Source organism: Boleophthalmus pectinirostris, unplaced genomic scaffold (assembly GCF_026225935.1).
Source record: "Boleophthalmus pectinirostris isolate CB_2022bp ecotype Guang Dong unplaced genomic scaffold, ASM2622593v1 HiC_scaffold_4, whole genome shotgun sequence".
In the NCBI taxonomy this organism is placed as follows: domain Eukaryota; kingdom Metazoa; phylum Chordata; class Actinopteri; order Gobiiformes; family Gobiidae; genus Boleophthalmus; species Boleophthalmus pectinirostris.
Genome location: NW_026571353.1, coordinates 12,307,140 through 12,333,600, shown reverse-complemented (window position 1 = coordinate 12,333,600; position 26,461 = coordinate 12,307,140). Strand labels below are relative to the sequence as shown.

Genomic DNA, 26,461 nt, shown 5'->3' with positions numbered 1-26,461 from the left:
TAGTAGTCTCAGAAAATGTATATAGAAGTGAAATAACGGTTAACTTCATTGCAAGTCCTATAGCAAATATTATGCCTTTTGACTTGTTTACAATGTGTATTCTGGACAAAATCCTACATTCCTTAAGCCAATTTTGCAAATCTAATCACAGAACTCACAATACTCATTCAAAACGGCCCAGCCCTCATAGAAAGATACAAAGATCAAGGTCAGTTCACTGGTTGTAAAAAATACTAAATTAGTCATAAAGTTTAGCCCAGTATTTGTCTAGACTAGAGATTACTTTTAAAGGAGCCATATTGCACAATTTTCTGATCGGTTATGTTTCCTCATCAAAAGCATACCTGGAGTTGTGTTTTGTTTCATCCGCATGTTTAACAAACTCAGCATTTTTAGACTAAGTTCTCACGAGTTCTCTCATGTGTAGATCTTCCTGTATGAATAAAGGAAGTGCCCCACTGTGTTTTTAAACTCAGTACACCTTCACTAGAATCACTTGGATGATTTCAGCCATGGAACTGCCAGTTTCTGCTGAACAAAAGGTAAAAGGTAGCTGTTAACTTGAAAACTACAACTTTGTGACAGCACAAGGTGGAGCTGAGTATTTTGAGCCTTGAGCATGTAGACAGACACAACTCCAGGTACATTTCTGAAGAAGTAACAATATTATAACATGGCTTAAAGGTCCCAAGAGTCAATTTTGCATGATATAGGACCTTTAAATCAAGACATAATGCAAAGTGTCTGAATGCATTTACACAGAGGTTTATTTATTGACGGAACTGCACTGTAACACTGAACTCCACAGTTCGGTCGAGAATGCATATTTGGTGCAGTGCTTTACACAGGGGTCAATACATTAGAGTGGCAAAATAAAACATTCTATTTTACATAACAGTTTCATCAGCTGAATTTTTTTCTGAGTAAAAAATAAAAACAATATCTACAAACATTTTAACAATGAACATCAGAGTTCATTTTTATCCTTCCTTTTATAAAACATGTTAACATCAGAGGGCGCTGTGGAGGCAACTATTTTAATGTCAGGAAATACATGTACAAAGCAATGACATAACTGAACAGACAGTTGGCACAAAGAGAAGCATTTAATATATATACTATACAAAATTCATACATTTTCACAAGTGCTAATGCAATTCAATGATAATTTCCACCATTGAATTCAAATTTACAACTGTCCCTTTTCAAACACATGGCAGTACAGTCTCTTTCTGTCTAAAGGAAGTATGGGATTGTTGTTCTGGGTGGGATGACCCTCTCTGAATCGGGCACGGCTCTGAACAGCTTGGGCTCCCTGGTGTCTGCGTTTTTGAACACCATGATAGAGGCGATGTTGCCGCAGCGATAGCAGTAGTTGGGTGCAGACCAAACAGTGACCAGCTTCTCGTCAAACATGAACTTGTAACCTTCATGCACAAGTTGGTGAGCGCGACAGATCAGCTTCAAGTTGTTGATGTGGACGAACTGGAAACAGACAAAAAACTTTTCATTAGTTTGTCATGAGTGAATCAGTGCATTTTACACCTATGAGTCATCCAGTAAAATTGAATACTAAACTTGGTACCAAAGAAAAAATTAATCTTTAAAGGTGCACTACATAAGTTTTTGGTTGGGAGTCTGTCACCTTTTTGTTTCCATGGATATGTCATTGCTCTGTCTGTAATGTTCCACAGTACGGCTTTTAACAGCTGCACCTTGTATTTATTCAATTACAGGTGGCTTTACTGCTCAAAAATACCTTGAAAAACAGGCACTCTGACAAGGTTTTTCTCCACAGATCTGGCCTGTGACTGTGTGTTTGTTCTCCATGAAGATAGAATGGTTTAATACCATACTATATACATCCAGTATTATACTTAACACATAACATATATGAATCACTAGGCTACATTTGATCATTCTGAAATGCTATATCTGCCTAAACAACATACAATAAAAAAATATTATTAATTAGATAGATTTATAATGAATTGTAATTTGTTTCACTGTTATATTGAAATTCACATTAATTTAATATTGTTTAAGACAATTAAATGGCTGTAAAACAACTCACTTTCAGAAGTTTGGACATTTTAATTACAAGAGCTTAAAGTTTGTTTAATTTCATATAGGCCTTATCATTTGCATTACTGAGTTATTTAGTTATGACCTATTACAATTATTTATAGTGTGCTTCTGAAAAAAAGCATAAAAGACAAAATCAGCAACCTCACTTTCACCTAATTGCTTTACAACCCCTGTATGGTGCACGCTAGTGATGGGCCAAACGAGTCGGTGCATTGACACTTGTGTCGAGTTCAACAAGTGATGCCTGTGTTGAGCTGTGTGTCTTTAAGAAAAGTCATGTGACCGATACATCTACTGTATCATTTTGTGTGTGTCATGTCGGGAGCGAGCGCTGAGGCAGCTCGTGTAGAGTGAAGTGCATGGGGGATGATGAGATTGCATTACCTTCTTAATCAGTTCTTTCATTCTTTGGATATCAGATCACAACTATCACAAATGAGTGTTCACGTGTCTAAATGAATGAACACTGCGTTGTGTCAATGCTTCTGCACAGGAAGCAGTTCATGGAAATGATACATTTTGAAATTGCCTCATGTTCTAATGTTGATGATGTGTTGAACCTGTGACTTTGAGTGTTTTGAATGTTCTGGATGCCATCGCTCCGATAAAGGTTAAAGTGGTTAAAGATAGGCAAAAAGCTCCGTGGAGGAATGATGACTCAGTCAGGGCACAGAAAAGGGAGTGCCGGAAGGCTGAGCGGAAATGGCGCAAGTCAAACCTCCAGGTTCATTATGAGATTTACAGAGGAATAATGCATATGTACAACTACACTTTGAGTAAAACAAGAGAGAAGTATTTTTCGGACATTATTGGTAATTGCAGTAACAACTCTCGTGTCCTGTTTGCAACAGTGAACAGATTAACAAACCCTCCAGCTCCACTGCCACTAGAACTAATTTCCACATCTAAATGTAATGAGTTTGCAGTTTTCTTTAATGACAAAGTTCAGGGCATCAAAAATGCCATCAATTCCACAACACAAATAACAAGCATGCAGCCACAGAGACACTTAGAGCTGAATCACTTTGCACCTGTAACTGACAAAACTGTTTTAGAGATCGTTACCAGTCTGAGTTCATCTACCTGCTGCCTGGACATGTTACCCACTAGATTTCTAAAGTCCGTCCTCAACAGTTTACTTTCACCACTCACTCACATAGTTAACATGTCACTTCAATCTGGAACATTCCCAAACGCATTGAAAACTGCGGTCATTAAGCCTCTCCTAAAGAAGAGCAGTTTGATGCCACAGTACTGAACAATTTCCGACCCATCTCAAATCTGCCGTTTTTTGGCAAAGTCCTTGAAAAAGCTGTTTACCAACAGCTTACGAACTTTCTCCAAATGAACAACTCCTTTGATGTTTTCCAGTCAGGTTTTAGAGCCCACCACAGCACTGAGACTGCTCTTATCAAGGTGACAAATGACATCCGCCTGAACACTGATGCAGGCAAAGTCTCAGTCTTGATCCTGTTAGATCTGAGTGCTGCTTTTGACACTGTCGATCATGGGATCCTCTTACAGAGACTAGAGGACTGGGTGGGCATCTCTGGTACTGTACTAAACTGGTTCAAGTCCTATCTAGAAGACAGGAAGTATTTTGTTGAAATTGGAAACTGTGTCTCAGATGACATGGCCCTGACCTGTGGGGTGCCTCAGGGGTCAATCCTGGGCCCCCTGTTGTTCAATCTCTACATGCTGCCATTAGGCCAGTTAATAAGCAGCAATAACGTGTCGTACCACAATTATGCAGATGACACTCAGATCTACGTCTCTCTGGCAGCAGGAGACTATGGACCAGTGGAGTCACTTGGTCACTGCATCCAACAGATCAGTGTGTGGATGCAAAACAACTTTCTCCAGCTAAACTCTGACAAGACTGAAGTCATAGTGTTTGGTCCACAGAAACAAAGGGACAGTGTCAGCAGTCACCTCCAGTCTCTCTCTCTAAAACCTTCAAATCAGGCAAGAAATCTAGGGGTAATAATGGACTCAGACTTGAACTTTAACAGTCACATAAAATCAATAACATCTGCAGCCTTTTACCATCTAAAAAACATAGCAAAAATCAAAGGTTTACTGTCTAAAGCAGACTTGGAGAAACTTATCCATGCGTTTGTCTCCAGTAGATTAGACTACTGTAATGGTCTGCTCACTGGTCTCTCCAAACGAGCTGTGAGACAGCTGCAGAACATCCAGAATGCTGCAGCTCGGGTCCTTACTCGAACTAGGAAGTACGAGCACATAAGTCCTGTGCTCAGGTCTCTGCACTGGCTTCCTGTGCCTCAGAGAATAGACTTTAAAGCAGCTCTGCTTGTGTACAAGTGTCTCCATGGCCGAGCACCAAAGTACATCTGTGACATGTTAGTGTCATATGAACCATCTCGCACTCTGAGGACCTCAGGGACCGGCCTCCTGCTGGTGCCCAGAGTCAGAACTAAACAAGGGGAGTCAGCGTTTCAGGTTCATGCAGCTAAAACCTGGAACAGTCTTCCTGAACATGTAAGACAGGCCTCTTCTGTGATGCTGTTTAAATCCAGACTCAAAACATTTCTGTTTAACTGTGCATATAACTGAAAGGTTTTCATTCTGCACTCTTCTCTCCAATTTATGTCTCTCTTTTTTAATTTTAATCTTCATGATTATTTATGTTTTATTTGTTTTTATTATGATTTTAATGTATTTCTTATTCTGTAAAGCACTTTGAATTACTTTGTGTACGAATTGTGCTATACAAATAAACTTGCCTTGCCTTGCCTTCATTTTTAAACCACCAGATGGGGCCATAGTAATGACTACACAGTGTCAACACTGTTGGAAATGTGTTACACCTTGAGGCCTCATCTACCCATCACTGGTGCACACCAATGTATCTGTCAAACAAATGATGCTAACAGACTTATTTAAATTAGCAGGTTTGCCTTGTATTTTGTTCACTTTGCTCACTGGATCACTTTGCAGAACGGATAGGATTAGACAGGCAAAGTATAAGGGCAAATGAGGACCGGATTTCTATGAACGTAGTAGTTTCTGTGCCACATATTTTGATTTTGACAGGGCCGTTGGCGGTGAGGTGCCCTGCCAATATAATTGTAGGGGAAACACTGTCTTTGAAAACAATAGGGGCGGCCTACCTCATTTGTGACTTTGGCCCCAAACAGCCAGCCTGCTCCTCTGGGACTGATAGCCCAAGTATCCACATCTTCAGGGTCGGACCAGACCAGGTCACAGAATGCTCCTTTGTGAGGGATCTCCTGGTTCCTCTCGATCGTCCGAATCTGGTCCAGCGTTTTAATGTCTGGAGAAAGACCACCGTGGACACACAGGATCTGCTCATCCATCAGCTGACAGAAAAGAAGAAAAAAGCTAAATTACATTCAAGAGACAGCACAAGCAAATGATATAAATTTGCTATAAGACATAATTATGTGGTTTGACAAATCTTTAAAAGGTGCACTATGTAACTGTTTGGTTGGGGGGGGGGCATCGCCTGCTGTTTCTATGGATATATCACTACCCTGCATGGAATATTTCACAGTATGCCATTAAACAGCTCTAACTTACATTACATTATAAGTGGTTTTATAGCTCAAAAATACTTAGAAAAAAACTGGCATTCTGACTGAGCGGGGTTGCCCCTCAGATCTGACATCTGGTTTGGTTTGGTCTCTATGAAGAAAGAAATGTTTAATACAATACTGTGAAACATTCCAGACAAAGCAATAAAAATAACAATTTGACAGACCCAGAAAATGCACCATAATGCACCTTTAAATACACCAACTAGAAACAGATTGTTACAGTACTTGTAGTGGTTTGCAGAGCTCTTATACTTACAGCTGCTACTGTTAACATATCAAATACTTTGGTACAATAGCGCCAGGCATTTGCATTTCCATATTTGGTCTGACATTCATCTGAAAAACAAAGCAAGTACATGATTTAAACACTGCATCTTCATAATATCATCATATGAATTTATGATATTTACCATAAAAGCCATAAACTTGTGTGATTTGCCTACTCTCATGGTTCCCTCTCAGGAGTGTGATGCGATCAGGCCACTTGGCTTTGAGCACCAGCAAATATGTGAATGTTTCCAAACTGTAGTAGCCACGGTCAACAAAGTCACCCTAAAGACAGTATATGTATACAATTAATCTTTTTTTTTTAAAAGGTGCAGTGTGACTTTTATGGTGGAAGTTTCGTCAAATGTTTTTCTCCATGGAGATGTCATTGCTTTGCTTTGAATGTTTCACAGTATGGTATTAAACCTTTTTATCTTCATGGAAACCAAATCAGACAAAGTTACAGGTCAGATCCGTGGAGAGGCGACTCCGCTCATGGTCAGAATGCCTGTTTTTCTAGGTATTTTTGAGCAATAAAACCACCTGTAATTGAATAAATGTGTGGTAGAGCTATTTAATGTCATACTGTGGAACTGTGCAGAGCAATGACATATCCACAGAAACAAGCTGACAGACTCTCCACCAGAAAAGTTACACATTGCACCTAAATAATAAAACTGTAATAATATTCAATAATATAAACTCACCATGAAAATGTAGTTTGTGTCAGGAACTTGGCCACCAGTTCGAAAAAGTTCACAAAGATCATAAAACTAAGACAGGAGGAAATACACATTGTTAGTAACATGAGACGACACTATTGAAATTGCACAGTGAGGATGAATGTGAGCATGGATGAATGTCATAATTATATATTTTTTTCAAGCAGACTTTTGTGACAAAAATCAAAACATTGACAAAGGCAAAGCAGCAACAGGGTCATCAATAATGGCCATAAAACATAACTATATTTAGAAGTCTTTTAGAGTGAAGATGCTCATCCAAGCAGCTTTTTCACTTCTGGTCAGATTGCATTTGGACCTCAAAACAAGGAAGACAACAGTGAGAGCACCCATTAGCGGCCTGAACAATAATGCAAAATATGACTCAAACGTTCGTCCAGTTGCTACTTCAGCTCTGTTTATGGGAAGAAATATATGCAAATTTCACTTTCAGAACCAGAGGTGTGTGCCAGAACTCAAGTGATCAGATCTCATAATTCATGTGTTTTTACATAAACAAGTCTGATAATCCAAAACATTTGGTTTTGGTGTCAGTTCATTGGATTTCAAGAGTAAATGTGGTATTTTGAAGTAAAAAATATGTTTTTTTGTTTTTTGTTTTTTTTTACATTTTATGTTTACTTCAGAAAATTGGTTATGGGCAGAGTTTTGGTATCACTGTAAACATAGCCACTATTGAGTTAAAATTTTTACCTGTCCGTGTATGTCCCCGCAGACTGTCACAGGAGTGGAAACAGGCTGGACATTAGATTCCTCCAACAGGAGGTCACACACATAGTCACATAACCTCTGTGTGCAGAGACGGAAAGTAAAGATTACAATGGAAATTATTATTTTGTCAGGAAAAAAACACCTAAAGAAAAGATCAAGTGCAGTTACTGAATTGAGTGTAATGCTTTTACCTCGAAATACTGAACACAAATAATCCCCAAAAGCAAACACATCAAAATTATCATGGTGGTCCAATTAATTAACATTCTGTGCTATGGTGGCCAATGTCACCTTTGCACAAAAACATAATATAATCTTGGGAGTATTATACTGCCACCAGTATTGCAAGAACTCTGTAGGAAACACTAATGTATATAAGGCAAAAAGTAAAGTAAAGTGGATATATGAACACAATATTTTCAAATCTAAAGCGGCTATATTTAGTTACAACCCAACAGGAAGAGGCATTTCAGAGGCCAACTGAAGAAACTACAAGAGATAATGCTTTTAAAACGAATCGTGTTAAGTTTAACATGATACAGCAATCAGTAACGTGAGATAATAGCAGTGTTTGTGTGGTAGCATCAGGTTTAGTATTCCCACAGACTGTTTTGAACCGTGTCCAAGCTCCTCTGTTATCAATCCATCAGCTGTCAAAACATGCCAGTATCACCACAACATGACTCATATCTGGGAACATTTGGAAATACCACGGGAAATACTCACAGAATAACCGCAAAAATAAAAGGCGAATGTGATTATTCACAGGTGCTATGTAATCGAAAGTGCTGTCTAAAATTAGCTTTTAATGACTTCCTTGGCAAAGATGTGAAGTCAGCATGCTATGTGGCTAACTTCAGCTAGCTAATCTTGCTATAACAATATACATAAAACTGATTAACTGTCGCTAAACTGTTAGTGTTTGCGTAAAAATGCTTTATTCAGAGAGGCCACTTTACCTTTAGATCATTCTCTGGGAGATATTTACACTGTTTTGCGATCTCCGCGTAGTTATCCAAATCTAAAGGCGCCATGGTTTCTACTGCGCCGCTTCCTCACTCTGCCCATTCAGTGCGAACGTTACCGCCCCCTACTGACACTTCAAACAACTGCAGCCTATACTTCAATACTCTTTGGTGAATTTAACCAATTTTAGAATTATTTGAATAATTAAAATGAAGCCTGACCTTAAAAAAAATGAGAAAATTACAAGATAACTCCTCCATGTGCAAGTGTTATATTCCTCTCAAATTTTTAGCTTTACATCATCCTTTAAAACTAACTAACTAATGAACTAACTAAATTAATAAATAAAATGCGTAGACTTTTTAATACTTGAAACAGAAAGAAGGGGATTTGCTCTGCTGATAAAAACTTTGTCTAAAATACAACAATTCATTTTGCACTAAACAAATACTACTCATTGATTTCATGATGAAGAAATATAGAAAGAAAAAAGAGAAACAAACAAATAAATAAATAAATAAATACTTTCATGATGTAAATATTGTTTTAAATCTTGCTGAGAAATTTAATCAATTCATCCATACAGACCTGTATGGATCCAGCTGTACATTGTAATTTTTGGTTAATTGGAGAACAGTTAGGTCTACTCATAAGTGTAGTAAAGAAATGTTACCACCAGATGTCAGTGGTCACTTGAGTTCGCTTTTCACTCTGGGTTTCATCATAATGTGTATAGAGTGCATTCATGAACGTTAGGAATTTATTTAATTGACAAAAAAAAAAAAAAAAAAAAAAAAAAAGGTTAATATTGTCATTTGGAGGGTCTTTTGCACATACCAACTATGTCATGGATTTCTCTAAGCTCATACTCTTTTCACCTGTCAATAATACAGTAAATAAATAAATAACCTGTCGTGTTGTTTTGTTGGTTTTGCATGTTATCTTTTGCAGTTATCTACTTTTCATGTTCCCTTTGGAGGATATGTCCAAATTACATCTCCAAAATAATAAATAATGATAAAAGGGCAGAACAGTTTTTTCAAAGTATTTTAAAGTAAAGTTTAAAAGTATAAATATAGTTATTATATGCTTTGAATGTTTAGAGATGATGGACTAAATCAATCAGTGTGCACAAACGGCCTTTATGCAGGATTTACATGTAAACAAATGCCTATATATTATAATCATAGTTTATAAAGGATTACAAAAAATAGACTCATTAAATCACCCATTGCCTCAAGCCTTTAAAACTGATCTAATGTCAAATCTATAATGCTTGTTTTTCTCATTGGTTAGACCATCATATAAACTCTAGTATATCTATTTTAAGGAACCCAAGTTAATCCTGAAAATGTCCATAGCAGCAATCAGTTCCTTTTCCTGTTTATATTCTAGATCAGATGTGTAGCCTATTGTCAAATGCATTTCTTGTTTGTTATATACACCAGTGCGTTGTAAAAGGCAAACTTGTATAAGGCATTTTTATTTGTGCCTACATGGATATATGCCCATAGCCATCTCAGAGGCATCCAACAGTGCCTATTAATAATATATATATTGTTTACAGACTAATTAAAACACGTTAGAGGACCTTTTTGAGAATAGATTACGCACAATATTAAGACATGTACCATTCAAATCACGACTCCAGGTAGCATTTCGTGTCCAAAATTATGAATGAAACGTATTCCGTGTGCCCCCATTTTCTTCTCTGCCTGATCATTTGGCCTACAATGTGATATATAGGCTAGTGGAGCTGAAGCATGATTAACGACGGAGCGCATAACCAATCCACGCGCGCCTTGGGAATTCCTATCGCGGCTTTGATTGGCTCTTCCCCGCCCCGGACCCGGCCAACCCTCCGCACAGGTTTGGTTGTGCAGCAGGCAGCAGGTGAAGTGTTGCTTGCGGTTCATAGGGCAACAAACAGCAGCCAGCCGCCGGGGGACATCAATGGTGGCGTTAATTCAGGGAAGGGTCTGAGAAGGACCGATACTACGGCGTACATGGAGAGCTGAAGGCCGAACATGAGGCGAACGTCCTTAATAATGTACATATCTGCTGCATTGCTAGTTATTTTATATGTATATAGCGGATTTTCCGAAGCAGCACCTCCTCGCATCAATCAATACGATGCGTCTACTACAATCGCCACTTCTTCTCCACCTCCACGAATTGGGATTTTATCTGCCACCGCGGAGCAAGCGTCTAGCGTGCAAAGGCGATCCACGGATGCTCAGACCACTCTTTTCGCTCCGGAGAAAGCGCTACAGACCATGGTGTCGTCTATGGTCTCCCAGCGCTCCGCCAACGATGCCTGGTCCGCGGATAGCACTGGCCCCGTAGCCGCTGTAGACGCTAGCCAAGGTGAGTGCGCGAATTGGAGAAAGCACTTTCGTTTTTTTTCATGCCATCTTCTATCAAATATTTATCCATAACAGCATCATTTTGTGGTTGCTTTGCACAAAACAAGCGTGGCCAAAAGATGTCTTGAGCAGATTTAATAGAGATGGTTATGCATTTTGACGCAGAATTAAACACTATGCAACAATAGGTATCTGACGTTCCCTTTTACGCACTAAAAATCCTAATACAATTACAGACGAATCACGCTGTAATTTATCCCCTGTGGTTTCGTGAAGTGTGGCCTATATTGCACTCCACACTAGCCCTTTATCATAGGATGCCACATATATTACATTGGCTGGCTAAAGGGGAGGGGGGTTGTGCGTGAGGGGGTGTAAGGATGATCCTGTTTTTGTTTGATGGGCACTTGTATCCATCCTCCTTCACGCAGATACTGGTCGCTGAGTGTATATTTTCAGGGACATGCTTTGAAGAAGAAAAAGTGAGCAACGTTTCCATCTTCGCTACGTGCCTCCCTTATTGTTGTTTGCAAGGCATCAATAAAGACACAAGGCCACCCAATCCAAAATGGCCAAGGAAGACAGAGCAGGGCATGAATGAGAAATGATACGATAAAACCCCTCCTCTCACACCTCTTGCATCCTCACAGCCTCCATGTGCGAGTGTTGTTCTCTTGAGAGATTCCTAGACAAAAAGAAAATCAATTTTTGCTTTGCAACATCCATTTAATAACAACAAAATACCTTTGCCATTTTTTTCTGAAACCAAATTTACCAAACACATTTCACACTCTTTGGCACATAAAATCACTATCAATTATTGTTTGTTTTTATTTTTTTCCCAAATATGGGCCTTTCCCCCTAAAACATAAATTCTGTAATGATGCTTCTATATTATTGATCTGGCATGAAACACCTAAACATGACTTTACCATCAAAATCCAATAGCTAGGCCAATATCACCCTTACATACTCATTCTATCTACTATCTACTGTTCTGTCTTACATTATGGCTTCTCACAACAGGAGGTCCAAGCCACTATCCATTTTCTTATACATGCTTTGTTCGCCTATCTTCCAGTCAGCACTAATAGCAGCCCAATGTAAACCAAAATGGCTGATTTTTTTGTTTTTTTGTTTCACCGTCGCCATTAACGAATGGTTACACCTCACTTATTTGGTGGAAATGTGTTTGCTATGTATTGGCTATAAAATGGAAAGCGCTGAACTAAGGCTGATGTTTTGTGTTGGTGGATGCATAAAATTGGCTTACTGTGACTATTTGCAGGAAATACAATAAATTAGATGTGTAACCGAATGGAATTTTTTTTTTCTCCATCGAATGCAATATATTGGAATAGTAAACTGTCATAATTTCACTATGAACTGATGGATCTAAATGTCAACGAGATAAAAGAAACACTCTTATGGTTTGGTTAAGATGTGAGCTTGGGTTAGTCTTCATCCGCCATTATAACTATCAATGCTATTATCAATAAAGATTTTACAAAGAATTTTCTCCTAGTTTGAGTATCGCTCTATTTTGGACATTTGACTTGACTTCACTTTGTATTGTTCTTTTATAGCACTTAAAATTTAGGTAAACACTCGGTGGGTTTGTGACAATGATCTGTCTTTGATTATCATCTATCACTATAGGATGCAAAATGGCGTCTTATAAGATGCCTTTTAAAATTATGACGAACTGCAAATCATGAAATTTGCTTTGTTCATTTCGGGAAAGAAATAATAATCAAAACATGATTTGTTGGTTCTGTCTGTTTTTGTTTTTCCAAATTGCATTCCTTTGTAATCAGTTTTGCCTATGATCAGAAATTACTATTATTATTCTTTATACAGTATGGATAATTCTTGTGTCCTTAAAGGTGCACTGTGTAACTTTTTGGCTGGAGGTCCGTCACCTGTTTGTTTCTATGGAGATGTCATTGCTTTGTCAAGAATGTTCCACAGTATGACATTAAACCGCTCTACCTTACATTTAGTCAATTACGGTTGTTTTTTTAGAGCTCAAAAATACCTTGACAAGCATTTGATGGACCCTCCACCGGAAAAGTTACACAGTATACCTTTAAATGTACACTACCAACCATAGAATTTCTCATATTTTGCATATTCTAAGTGCGTGGTTTTGTCTGGTTTGGTCCATGTTTGATCCCAGGTTAGATTTTTTGGTTTTGGTATAGTCCAGGTTTATTGATTGCTGCAGAGAAATACTGCGATAAATGATAATATTGAAACTACTTTATGGCACCAACACAATAACAAAGCAAGATAATCCCAGTTAACCATTTGTGAAATAGACAGTATTATTAGAAGGAGTCAGAAGCATTAAATAAATAGCAGAATGAATCAACAGTTAGCCATAGAAGTGACTTTTTCAACCGTGTGAAGCTCAGATCATATTGTGTTACAACTAAAACATCAAAAATGTCCCCAAAATATAAAGACGATAAATATTGAGTACGAATATATATTGAAGGATATATAAATCGATATAATCATTATTGTGGCAGGCCTCGTCCCAGTGTAGTTTACAATGTATTTTGCAAACACCCTTAGTCCCTGGTTCTGGTTCAGTCCTGGATTAATCCCTTAAAGGTGCACTGTGTGACACTGAAGATGTTATTGCTTTGTCTGAAATGTTTCACAGTATGGTATCTTCATGAAGACCAAACCAGACCAAGTTACACGTCAGATCTTTGGAGAGGCAACCCCGCTCACAGTCAGAATGCATGTTTTTCTCTGTATTTTTGAGCTATGAAAATACTTAAATAAATGTAAGGCAGAGCTGTTTAAAGTCATACTTTGGAACATTCCAGTTAGAGCAGCGACATCCAGAAACAAGCAGGTGACCGACCCCCAACCAAAAAGTTGCATAGTGCATCTTCAAAACAGATTTGTCTCATGGAAAACACTTTTATACTCAATATTTTGACACACACCACCTGCTCCATCTCTGTATAAGATAATATACTTTGCCTGACATTGTATACACCACCACAACAGTTTTATTTATACTGCTGACCTGTTCCTGCTAAATCTACTATCAAAAGACGGGTCAGAGGTGGCCCCAGGCTGTATAGGGATTTACTATCTGCAAACCAGAGCAGCACCTCTTTGTCGCTCCATAATGGCGCTCACCTGATAATATCACGTCAACAAAGGCGTGACCCAGCCGCGCCCTGGTCCATATATACCCCGTCTGATAGATACTACGGGGTTTTGCACATACCTCCGGGCATTACTGTTGTTAATAAGATCTACCATGTGATGTCTTGTGGCTCTTTCAATTGTTAGAAGCAGATTTCCACTATCAGGGATTCTTATGTTTTTATATGAGTAATAACTGTAGATGTGGAATAGTCGATCTGGGGTGTCCAGTCTTTTTTCCATCTCAAAACCTATTTGAAGTGGATGTCCAAAGCGCGGTGATCAATACAGTGGATTATTCAAAAAGATGCACTTTAGAGCTGCCATGCCTTTTTAAGAAATCTTGGAATAATCACTTTAGATGTGTATCATAATGTATAGCATTGTTATTAACATTATAGTGATAGAATAATAATCGCTATAACGTACTATAATAATTTCTCTGTAATTGCAGCAAAAATTATCCAATCTATCTATCCAATTCTGCAGGTGACTTGAGGTCCAATGAAAGATTTTTGAATAATGTTTTAAATAAGCTTAAAATTGGTCTGATCCTATTGTTGTCTCCTGTATTGGACGTTTTACCTCGTTTCATAAATTCCAACATTATTTTTATGATTTTCTATAAACTCTGATAAATTATATTGTATGAAATATGAAGAGACTTTTCACAGGTACACTCATTTAAGTCATTACTTTGAAACACACCCATAATCCAATTAATTTGTGTAGTTTGTCATTAAATTAATTACGTGGATTTGCTGTTGACGTGTCCACCACCTTCTTAGGAAATGTCAATTGTTTTGTTGTAATATGTCATTAAAGGTTTCTATCGCCATAGAAGACAAGCAGGTAACGTCAAAAGGTTACCTAAAAGTTACCTACGGGTCAAATTTTTATTGATGTTTTTGAGGAATGAAGACACCTGCAATTGAGCAAATGCAAAATAGACGTTAGAAATAGAAGTTAAATGCTGACATAACCTCCATCAGAAAAGTTACATAGTGCAGCTTTACAATGTGTCAGTGTAATTTGTAAACCTTAACACTATTCCTCCAGCGGTGGCCGTATCCTTCCCCCTCTCTTTCTCTCTCTCGCTGTCACTGTAAACTACACACTCACAGCTTGTTTTCCGTCCAGATAGAAGAGGACAGTTTTCCAGTGGATGTGATGGGAGCAGAAAGCCTGACCGGGCAGCAGAGAACACAGCCTTGTATAACGGCACAGCCCCTTTCTTTAGTTACATAAAGGAAAACGTCAGGCCTATTCGGGTTCAAATGCCCGGGCTTAAGCCACTCCACACCTCAGCTACATTAATAATACATGGACTCTCTTCTGCTGCAGGTCTCTGGCATTAAAGCCTCCAATTTCACTTATCTGTGAGTCCCAAACACAAATCCTGCTTTGTAAAGTGGAGGATAGCTGGAGCTTTTTTTCTGTTTAAATTCCTGTGAGTTAAAGGTGCAATATGTAACTTTGGAGGTGGAGGGTCTGTTAAATACTTTTCTTCATGGAGATGTTATTACTTGGTCTGAAATATTTCACAGAAGCTTATTAAATCTTTCTGTCATCATGAAAACCAAACCAGGCCAAATTACAGATCAGATCTGTGAAGAAGCAGCCCTGCTCACAGTCAGAATGCATATAACTTCCAAAATGTTACACTGTTCACCTTTTAAAGTAGCTGAACTTGATTTTTGTCCATATAGTTGAGAAAAATGAGTTTTGCCTCAGTACAGATACTGAAGAAGCAACTTTTGAAATGAGAATGCTCTGGGGTGTCTGCTGTCTGCATCTTTAAATGAATTTTTTTTTTTTTTTTTTTTTTTTAAAGCTAACATTTGCTCGAGAACCAGGAACTGAGCTGTAGACATGCTAGTCATTATTTGCACTACTGTGAAAGTTTGCTCTGCCCCCAGAGGACCTTTCCAAGCCAAACTGTAAATGGACAGGATGCTCTGTTTGGTTTACATTTGGCTGCTATTAATACTGACTGGAACTGAATGATGATTGAGAGTTACAGAGACTTACTTACTGACAGATAACAGCACCAATATTTGAAAAAGAAAAAAGTCATGTTTTTGGAAATCAGTTACAAAATAAAATATTTTAACCTGCCATCTTTCTAAATGCATTGCTGACGTGTCAACTGTTGAGTTATGCAGGATCCTTAGGGTTAAATGTGAGGTTTTTAGGACTGAAAACTGACTTCAGTTTCAAACGCTTGGTATTACACTTCTGGTGGAGGACCCATTAACTGTTTGTCTCCATGGAGATATCACTGCTGTCTGGAATGTTCCACAGTATGGTATTAAACTCCTCTACTTTACATTTATTTAATTGCAGTGGTTTTATGGCTGAAAAATATCTAGAAAAAGGCATTCTGACTGTGAGCGGAGTCGCCTCTCCACAGATCTAATCTATAACTCAGTCTGGTTTGGTCTCCATGATGATAGTAAGTTTTAATGCCATACTATGAAACATTCTAGATGAAGTAATAACATTTCCATGGAGAAAAGCATCTGACAGATCCTGTACCAGAAAAGTTACACAGTGCACCTGTTAAATATCAAACTGCAAAATATTTCTTTCCCCCAGTAATTTTGTGATTAAGTGATTCATTTTACACCTCTCCTGTGTCATTTTGATTCATAGTTTTGTTTTTGTTGCAAATGTTCTGGATCCTGTGCATAGACCAGATAACAATAGTTAGATTAGTTGACAGTTATTTCAGTAGAGACATGCAGGACCCCAGTCATGACCACAGACTGTTCTCCTGCTGCCATCAGGAAGGCACTACCATCTTCTCAGGGCTAAAACTGAGTGAATGAGGAGGAGCTTTTGCACCGAGGCCATAAGACTGATAAATCAGGAGTTAAACCACTCACCTCTAACTCTCTTCTCCTTTGTCTACTTCTTATATTTACTGTATGCATTTGTTGTGTTTTATGTTGCTGGAAGGTACACAAGAATTTCAATACATACTGTCCTGAGCGTCTGTGTATGTGACAAATAAACTAAACATTTGTTGCAATTAACAGCCCTACCACCAAACACCCACACATACTACAAACACAAACTGATGGGGAGTGCATTCTGTAATGTAGCTCTGTCCAAAAGAGAAACTACACTTTTGTCTTTCTTTATTCTTGATCCCCATTAGTTATTGTCACAGCAGTAACTTCTCTTTTTGGAGTCCACGTAAAATTAACTTAACGATGATTAATAAATCCAAGTAAATTGCAACTGTATTCAGTCATTAGTGAAATAAAGATTTATAAAGATTAGAAAGGTAGATTGCACTGACGGACCTCTGAGTAAAATGGTCCCATATGTGTTTTATTGCCTTATGCTCTCACTGTTGTTAAGTGTATAGGTGCTTGGATTAGCCTGTCCATAGTGTGCAATATTAATGAACAAATCAATTACAATTTCAGATGTGTGACAGCGTGGCATTAATCAGTGGTGATCTCACTTTGTGAATAACACCATGAGTCACTTGGTTGAATGGTTCAATGCCTGTGGTAGTGTAAACTCATATCTCAAAGCATCATGGGAGACAGGCCAATATAGAGTCTTGCCCAAGAGCACGTCCATAATGTGAACAATAAGGAAATGAACCATCAACCTGGCAGTTAGTGAACAAACATCTGTAATCCCCAAGCCCGCGTTTAGTGTATTTGTTTAGATTATATTAATTTTAAATTACAAAGAAAAAATGGAAATGTAGGGAGAATGGCCGATTTTTTTATAATCACAATCTATATATTCTGTTTATATTGGGCTATCTCTACTTCTGGTTAAGGAGGTAAGTCTGGTATGGTGTTTTTCATATTGTGTTCATATATTAATATTTACAATCCAATTAAGAAAATGAATAGTAGTGAAATAAAGTAGTGCATAATAATATATAGTAGTGAAATATTTGTTCTTTCCAGTCTTAAAGTCCTAATTCTGATCCATTAATGTGAGTTCTAAATATTCGCCAATAGTTCCAGATGGTCACATAACTTGCTTCCATTTGAATTACATTTCTTTTTCAGTTCCAACATGACAATAATGACAGTTAACTCAAAGAAGCAGACATTTCAGAGGTCAGCCTTATGTAACCCGGAGCGTTCCTCAAACAAACCACACGATCAGGCCAGGTCCAGACAGGAGTGCTTCCTCGCTTTTAATACTGGTGATTAGTTGTGAAAATAAATCCTTCTTTGTTAAACTTGTGTTCAAATAAGTGTGTATTTGATATCTTTGGGAAGGAAAGTAAGCAGGTTATGAAAGTTATATAATGTTGTTTCCTCATGAAAAACATACCTGGAGTTGTGTTTTGTTTCACTCTGTTTAAACTCTATACTCCTCCACTGGAATCATTTGGATAATTTCAGATCAGGAATTGCCAGTCTCTACTGAACTAAAAGTAAAAGATAGCGGTTAACATGAAAACTACAACTTTTTGACATCACAAGGTGGAACAAAGCATTTTGAGTTTTGGAAATGTAGTGAGACCAATAGTAAAGGATTACTCAAACAAAACACTGAATAGCTTTAGAATGATCTTGCGCTGTATCAGAACAAATAAGACCACATAGGTTAGTACATCCATGAACCACTATGGAACCTGCCTGGACAACTTCGGGATTACATAGATAAAATACTACATGGTAATATAAAAGAAAGTACTATTGTGTAATGTTAAGCACACTATTATCAAAACTGAGAATTGGAATTGGTATTGAGTAACACAAAGCAAGGCAAGGCAAGTTTATTTGTATAGCACAATTCATACACAAAGTAATTCAAAGTGCTTTACAGAATAAGAAAGGCATTAAAATCACAATACAAACAAATTAAACCATAAATAATCATCAGAAAAATTAACATTAAAAGAGAAGTATCAAGTCTATTCCTTATTTAAACTGAGTTGTAAACGTTACATCACTCTCTAATATTAATAACGTTTACAGGGGAGTAGACGGAGGGACAAAGGAGCCCAGATTTGGACCTTCATCCTGTTAATTTATACTGGAGTGAGGCCCATGTGAGGCTCCCCAGATTTGAGAAAATGAAATCAACTTGCTCATACAATATCTGCGTCTCCTTCTTCAGAGTTGGTGTGTAACTGCAGCACTGGGGCGGAGGGCATCCTGGACCCAGACGAGTGTGACCCCAAAACAGGCCAGTGCTCGTGTGAGTTGGGCTACAGCGGGCTCCAGTGTGACGACTGTGAGGAGGGCTACTTCACCAACGGGACCAGCGGCTGCCTGCCCTGTGCCTGTGACTCCTACGGGGCCGTGGACTCTCTCTGCGACAGGTCAGGACAGAATACACTCTCAACTGTTGAGTTATTCTCACTGCATTCAACAACTTCACAAACATCTTCAAGTGCATATGACAGGTTTTGATGATTTTCTAATTTTGATTTAATGTGATGGGATCATACCTGTTGTAAATATAAATTATAGTCCTTTGAAGAAAAGCTTAAAAATATGTTGAAAATTACAGAAGTGGATCATTTTATTTTGGGGAGTTCTGGGAGAATTCAGTCCAAATTACACAAGAAACACACAAGAAACACATTATTCTAATACTTTAAACAGTACTTCAACAAAATAATGGTGTTTTGTTATATTTTTATTTGTCAGATATTAATTTCCGTGTACTTCAGGGGAATTTTGGCCCAGTGTACACATGGTTGCTCACAATTCCCTAGTGTGATGTCATGATTTCCAACCATGAAGTAAAATTTTAAACCTAAAATTCCCCAAATTCTTAAAAGTAGAATCTTAAAAATATAATATCTTAACTATGTTTTAGAAAAATAAATAGTCCAATCTGTCACAGGCACTTTAACAGAGCACAGACAGGGGCGGCACCAGATATTTTTGGTTGGAGGAGCTAAGGAGGGAGTCTAAATACTTCAATGGGGGTCCTTCCTAAACTTGTTAATTTAGATCCTTTTAACAATGGAACTTAACCCCACACCCCCTCCATGTTTGCTTTGCTGTTTTAAACCAGTTTAACTGTAGTTAGCCCCTGTAGTGATTTATAAAAGCGAATATGGAATGATTGTTTTTATAGTTCTTTAGTGTTCATTGAGTGTGTATTTGTCCTACAGCTCCAAACTGTAGCGTACATACTATGAGTGTGACAGAGCAGTGTGGAACATTGGGTTTATACCTTTTTACAGGAGCCTCTATCTTTAGCTGCAGCACGGTGGCGGTCTGGTGAGCTGATGGGAGCCGCGTGCTGTGAATTAGTGACTCTTATCTAATGTAATCTAATGGAAATGGAGACAAAACCGGATCAGCCTGGTCATGCTAGAAAACACTGCATCTTGATCAAATTATCTCACAATTTAGTAGTTGTACGAGACTGAATTTCACTTTTTATTATCATTTCTCATGTAGTAAATTTGGAATATTATGTGATACAAAATATCTTCCTGTATTTTAGGCTGTATAGCCAAGCAGATTTTCTTTACTTCTTTACTTCTGTTTATGAGATGGGTTAATCACTGTTTTTGCGATCAACCTGAAGAAATCAAATTGAATCAAACTGAAAAGCTTCGGTGTTCAGATGACGACCACTGAGACCGCCTGTACCTTGTAACTTCTGTTTATAATTAACTGTTCAGTGCTGTGTGGTTTGTTTACTGTTGCTGCTGATGTTGTATCCTATGATAGATATTGTGTTGCTTAAGCCAGGACTGGACAATATTACAACAAAATATGTCACATTTCTTTTCCTCACAGTCTTTGATTATGATTAAAATGTATAACTACATTGCTTTAAACACAAACATTGTCAAAAATAGTAACATTTCTACATCCAAAGTCCACATACATCTTACGGACAGAGGATTGGCTGTAGACCTCTCCATTAAAAACAGAAGTAACTGATCATTGATTAGAAATGACAGAATTGATTTAGAATAAATTTGAGCATAGTTGGTGCATAAGCTAAGCAGTATGTGTTTAAAGATGCATAAACTTTTATTGCAACGTGACGACAGCTTCAATAACTGTTTTTAATTTAGTGTAACCAACCAGATTAATCAGGCATTAAATTGCTTAGGCTATAATCCGGTTCTTACAACTCCAGGCAGTTATTAGAATTATGTATTAAGTGTAGTAAGTATAATGATAAATGTGCTATTACAAAATATGCAATTATGTGTAAAGATAATAGTATTTAAGATTTATAGCTTGCCATTGCAGTTGATACTTATACTTTCCTGGTTATCCTTGAAGGAACCTCCCAGTTTTTCCAGACTCGTCACTAACTCAAACGATGTGAAATTACAAAGAGTAAGGCAATTTAAAAAACAACAACATTATACATTATGATGTTTATTAAAGGTGCATTGTGTAACTTCTCTGGTGGAGTGTCCGTCAAATGCTTTTCTTCAGTGAGATGTTATTTCTTTGTCTGGAATGTTTCAGAGTATGGTGTTAAACCTTCCTATCTTCAAGGAGACCAAACCAGACCAGTTTACAGGTCAGATCTGTGGAAAGGCAACCCCGCTCACGATCACAATCCTTGTTTTTCTAGGTATTTTTGAGCTATAAAACCACCTGTAACTGAATAAATGAAAGGTAGATCTGTTGTCATATTGTGGAACATTCTAAGCAGAGCAAAGACATATCCATAGAAACAAGAAGGTGACACACCCGCTACCGAAAAGTTACACAGTGCATCTTTAAGTAAATTGGCTCTAACCTGTGGTACTTGGGGCCTATAGCTGCAGTCCTTGCTTGTGTCTGTGCGTGGGCTTGTATCCTCAGTAAAAATAGTGTCTGCACTTTCTGTCCCTAAACGAGGAGCAGAGACTGAGCTCACTGCAGAGGATTGTGTCAAATTCTGGCTTTACGTAACCAGCTGCAGTCAGTGTCACCACGGCGTTTGTAACATGCACCACTACTTGTGTAAAATGTCTCTATAGTTTACAATCACAGCTAGACCAGAGTTGTCATTAGCTGTCATAGCGAGGACACATATATTGAAGGTTATTTATTACTTATTGCAAAGTGGTTTTAGCTGTAGGATCTGGCAACCTGAAGTGAGCATTGTTCTGTTTGGATTGTCAGTTTGGGAAATAAAACTCAAAGTGTTAAGACAAATGAATATTTTCATACAATGGTATACAATAAACCATTACAATTTGCTGCTGGTAAAATTGGTATTTGATTTGAACATTTTAACTTCATATGAGGACACCTATATGTAATGTTTCTTTTTTGTATTTTTATCTCTGGAATAGCACAGTCATAGACAGGGGCCAGGCTGAAATTCTATACTTGATGAATTGGAGGCCCTTGTGTGCAGGTTGTGTATGTGGGTTCAATTCCCCCATCAACCTAAAACATGCAACAGTCCAGTGCTCCAGCTAGGTGCTCCTGACCAAGACCTCGCCTCAATGCCTGAGAACTTGCAGCTTATATTAGGAACAATTTGATTTGATTTGTATAGGCTTGTAGACAAGCCAGCTCACAATAAAATAGCAGCACCTTGTACAATATATTCCCTTAAAGATACACTGTGTAACCTTTCTGGTGGAGTGTCCGCTTCCTGCTTGCTTTCATTAAGGTGTTATTGCTTAGCCTGGAATACTCCACAGTATGGCATTAAATGTAAGTGGTACCACCAGGACAAGTTACAGGTTAAATCTGTGTAGGGGCAAGCCCATTCACAGTAAGATTGCCTGTTTATTAGGGCTGGGTATAATTAAAAAGTTGCCAATACGATACATACCTCGATACACGATACGATACATATCTCGATACAGTGAGCTTTTGATTCGATACTATATATTTCAAATCAATTCAATACGGTTCAATAAATAAATAAATAAAAGGCTAAGTCATTGTTGTGATACTAAAAGTCTTTGTTAAACCACTTCTTGTGCAAAGTTCATATGAAACACAAACATTATAATCCTCACAACAGTGAAAATGTCAAATGTGACACATGAATGAGTTTTCTTCCTCTGAACAAGCAACAAAACTGTAGCACTGTAACAAAATTATTTTGTAAAATACATAAAAAAAACACTCTTGGCAATATATCAATACAGCAGCCCACGATATCGATACTGTATCATCACATTAAACAATACAATATATGATATGATGATGATATATGATATTTTTGCACACATGTTTATTCAAGGTATGTTTGAGCAATTAAAACATCTGTAAATGAAGTAAGTGTAATGCCATATTATTGAACAGTCAAAGCAATAATATAAGCTCCACCAGAGAAGCTGCATAATGTACCTTTATGTCCTGCATTTACACAAAATTGACTCTTGTGGGTGTTTAGTCATGTTATAACGCTGTTACTTTGTCAAAAACATATTCAGAATTGTGTTTTGCTTCATTCACACATGTTTGAATAATCCTTTTATTATTAGTCTGGTTCAGTCTCCAAAGCTCAAAATGCTCTGTTCCACCTTGTGATGTCATGAGGCAGTAGTTTTCAAGTTAACCGATACCTTTTACCTTTTAATTCAGTAGAGATGGCCAATCCATCTGATTTCAGTGACTTTAAAAACACAGTGGAAAAACATGGGTGAATTAAACAAAAAAACTCCAAAACTTTTGATGAGGAAACAACATAATAACATAGATCAGAAAATAGTGTAATATGGACTCTTGAAAGACAATGATAAAACTCTCTATACTCTCTTTGCACATTCATGTTTGCAGACAGAAGGGTCAGTCCAGAGCTAAAGCGTTTTCACACATAGTTCTCAGACCGTCTGGACCATGCAGACCTCGCTAACCCGCTAACATCACTAACCCGGCTATAGCCTCAGCCTGCAGCCCCCCCGCGGAGCTGATTACCCGGAGTTACACAGATTAACATTGTGTCTACCCCTTTAACTTAAACCACTCATTAAAGAAAAAGCCACTGGATGGACTCAGTGAATTAATGCTGCTTTAGACCCCATTAAAGGCTCCAGCACCCTGCATGGTCACAGCCCGCAGATGACATTGAGACCACCTTGAGGATGGATATAAAAGTGATTGATCTGCTTTTTTCATTGAGAATTTATACACAGGCACATAAAGATGGGGTGGTGGGGAAGAGGATAAGAAAATAGCATTTGTTCTAGTGCATTACATTTGGTGCCTATAGCTACTTTTATACTTGTGTGTATTTATTGTAGTGTAATAGGCTAAACAGTGATAAAAAATGTTACTGTATTATGATAAACAGAAATGATTTATTGACCTGCTTGGTTGGACGTGTTTTTTTTTGTTTTTTTTTTGCCCCCCCGATGTTAACTGTTTATAAGGATGAATTTGGAGTTCTATATTAGGAAAAGGAATTGATTTATAGACAAAACAGTGAAATAAAAACACCAGGATCACGTAGAGCGGATTAATAAAGACCAAAATGAGCAGCCTAAAAGCAGCAGTTACAGAGAGTGGTGGTGACAATCTGCAATATAATGTCAATTGGAGCCAGATACGATGGAGCCAGAAGCACCCCAATGCTCACTTCCTGTTTGGGATGCAGCGGCTAGTCACAGTATGTCCATTTATTTATATATACAGTCTATGGGTTACGCACTAATTTATATGTCACAATGTAGTCCAGGGGTCTCCAACTTTCAAAGTAGTTCCCCAAGGAATTTCTGAACTACACAACACGTATTGTGCTAATTAACTAAAATTTGAGTCATTACCATTGTAAATCTGATGCCTGATTTCGTGCGTTAATAAATGGATTTATGTTTTAAAGGCAGTTAAGGCATCTAAGGCTTACAGTGGCTTTTATATACATTCAAATTCTTGCGACCACTAAAACAAGTAGCTCTCTGGCATTTTTGTTTTTGGAGACTCTTGATGTAGATTATTTGATTCTTGAAAGCACTATCTTGAAATTGCAGCATAAAATATGACTCACAAGCAGGGTGTGGGAATCTTGGTTTTCTCCTACAAAAGGGCAAAATATAGTTCTGCTCACCATTAGCAGAAGATCCCTCTGTCACAGGAAAAATACATTCCACTGAGTCGAGTCCTTTTTAAGTCCGACAGAAGCTGGACGCATCAGGGCACAAGGAGCAAGTTGTTTTTTTGAGCGGTTATGGTTTATGCAAATTAGCCATGTGGTTTTAACTTTTGTTTCTGTAAAATGTAAACAAGTGTGTGCAAAGCTGCGTTAAAACATTATTACTCAATGTATACTGAAAGAAAAGAAAGCAGAATACAGGAAATGTATGTAGAGCAGTGGTAGAGAAGACCAATCACAGTCCTTGTTGTCGTGACGCAGATGATTTCATGCTGGACCGTAAACTGGCCTTAAGGTGCACTGTGTAACTTTTTGGTTGGGGGGCCGTCACCTTGTTTCTATGGATATGTCATTGCTCTGCCTGGAATGTTCAACAGTATGACATCAAAGAGCTCTATCTTACATTTATTCCAATTTTTTTTTTTAATTACTCAAAAATACATAGAAAAACAGATATTGTGACTGTGAGCAGGGTTGCCTCTGCAGAGATTTGACCTGTAACTTGGTCTGGTTTGGTCTCCATGGAGATAGAAAGGTTTAATACCAGACTGTGAAACATTCCAGACAAAGAAAAAAGCATTGACTGACCCTCCACCAGAAAAGTTACACACTGCACCTTTTAAATCCCAAAATATCTATATCTATAACGCCACTGACGCCTCCACCTCCACATTTGTGTACATGTGGCTGATGTCATTCGCTGAAATACTCAGCAGCAGCTTGAACGTCACTGAATAATGCATTTTAATCACACACTAAAAATGATTCACAGAACAGAAAGAATGGCATTTTAAAATATGTTTTTAAGAGCAGCTTATTCAAACAGAGATGTCCTGACATGTGATTCAGTTCCTTAAAACAAACAAACTCTAAAGGTGCACTTCCACAGTCGTCGGCATGGCAACAGCAAACACAACCCAGGTAAATATCAGATGTTCCCACGAAATACAGTAAAAGTTAATCTACACTCAGAGGCCCAAAACGTGTACGGTCAAAGTCCACTGGACAGTTTACAGTTTACGCGTCACCATCTGTCAAATGTCTTAGCAGTACAGTAATATATGTTCAGAGTAATCTGTATTTATGACAATGAGAGATAAGTGATTGTGATTTACGTTTCCAAGGTAAATGCTTTTCACAAGGCGCATTTTAGACAAAAGACTCAAACATGAACTGTTAAAGTAAATTAAGAATTGGGTACCTTTCTAAAATTGTGTTATAAAGAGGTTTAGACCACACTGTTAGGTTATAGTAGGGCTGGGCAATGTTGGAAAATCTCAGTCTCGATTTTCAATTCGATCTTCTTCCATCGTATTGAAAACACAGACAGGCATAAAGGGCAGAGAAATTTGGAGAAACTGACATTTAAAGTGTGGAATGAGTTTGTACAATAGATTAAGCCTAAATGCATGTGCGCGTTACTGCAATCAACAGAAACACATACGATGTTTGTGCGCTAAATCAGGACTTAGGTTTTACTCATAAACAGTGAGAAAATAGTCCTTAATTTTCCGTAACTTGGATTATAATGATAAAAGCAGAAGAGGAG

The 26,461-nt window shown here is 37.8% G+C and overlaps 2 protein-coding genes across 2 annotated transcripts in view; one reads left to right on the top strand and one right to left on the bottom strand.

Annotated features, from left to right (window-relative positions):
* Positions 1–749: 749 nt before the first annotated feature.
* Positions 750–8,480, bottom strand: LOC110163331 (serine/threonine-protein phosphatase 6 catalytic subunit-like). Its single transcript, XM_020928259.2, has 7 exons — positions 8,350–8,480; positions 7,373–7,468; positions 6,644–6,709; positions 6,080–6,221; positions 5,926–6,005; positions 5,223–5,432; positions 750–1,485 (listed from the first exon to the last, which is right to left on the bottom strand). The coding sequence occupies exons 1-7, from the start codon at positions 8,422–8,424 to the stop codon at positions 1,237–1,239; spliced, it is 918 nt and encodes a 305-aa protein (XP_020783918.1). The 5' UTR covers positions 8,425–8,480; the 3' UTR covers positions 750–1,236.
* Positions 8,481–10,279: 1,799 nt separating this feature from the next.
* The window catches only part of LOC110163377 (multiple epidermal growth factor-like domains protein 9), a 37,216-nt gene continuing 21,034 nt past the window's right edge, over positions 10,280–26,461 (top strand). Inside the window, exons 1-2 of the mRNA XM_055161498.1 lie at positions 10,280–10,723; positions 19,000–19,204. Coding sequence (XP_055017473.1) covers positions 10,384–10,723; positions 19,000–19,204 — 545 coding nt within the window. The 5' untranslated portion in view covers positions 10,280–10,383. The remainder of the gene's footprint in view (positions 10,724–18,999; positions 19,205–26,461) is intronic.

What these genes read in the sequence shown, in the direction of transcription:
- LOC110163331 (XM_020928259.2), bottom strand. Translation starts at nt 8,424, where the DNA reads ATGGCGCCTTTAGATTTGGATAACTACGCGGAGATCGCAAAACAGTGT. An exon ending in ACACAAACTACATTTTCATG is followed by an intron (nt 6,222 to 6,643) that starts GTGAGTTTATAT and finishes TACTGTCTTTAG; the next exon opens with GGTGACTTTGTTGACCGTGG. An exon ending in ATATGTTAACAGTAGCAGCT is followed by an intron (nt 5,433 to 5,925) that starts GTAAGTATAAGA and finishes CTTTTCTGTCAG; the next exon opens with CTGATGGATGAGCAGATCCT.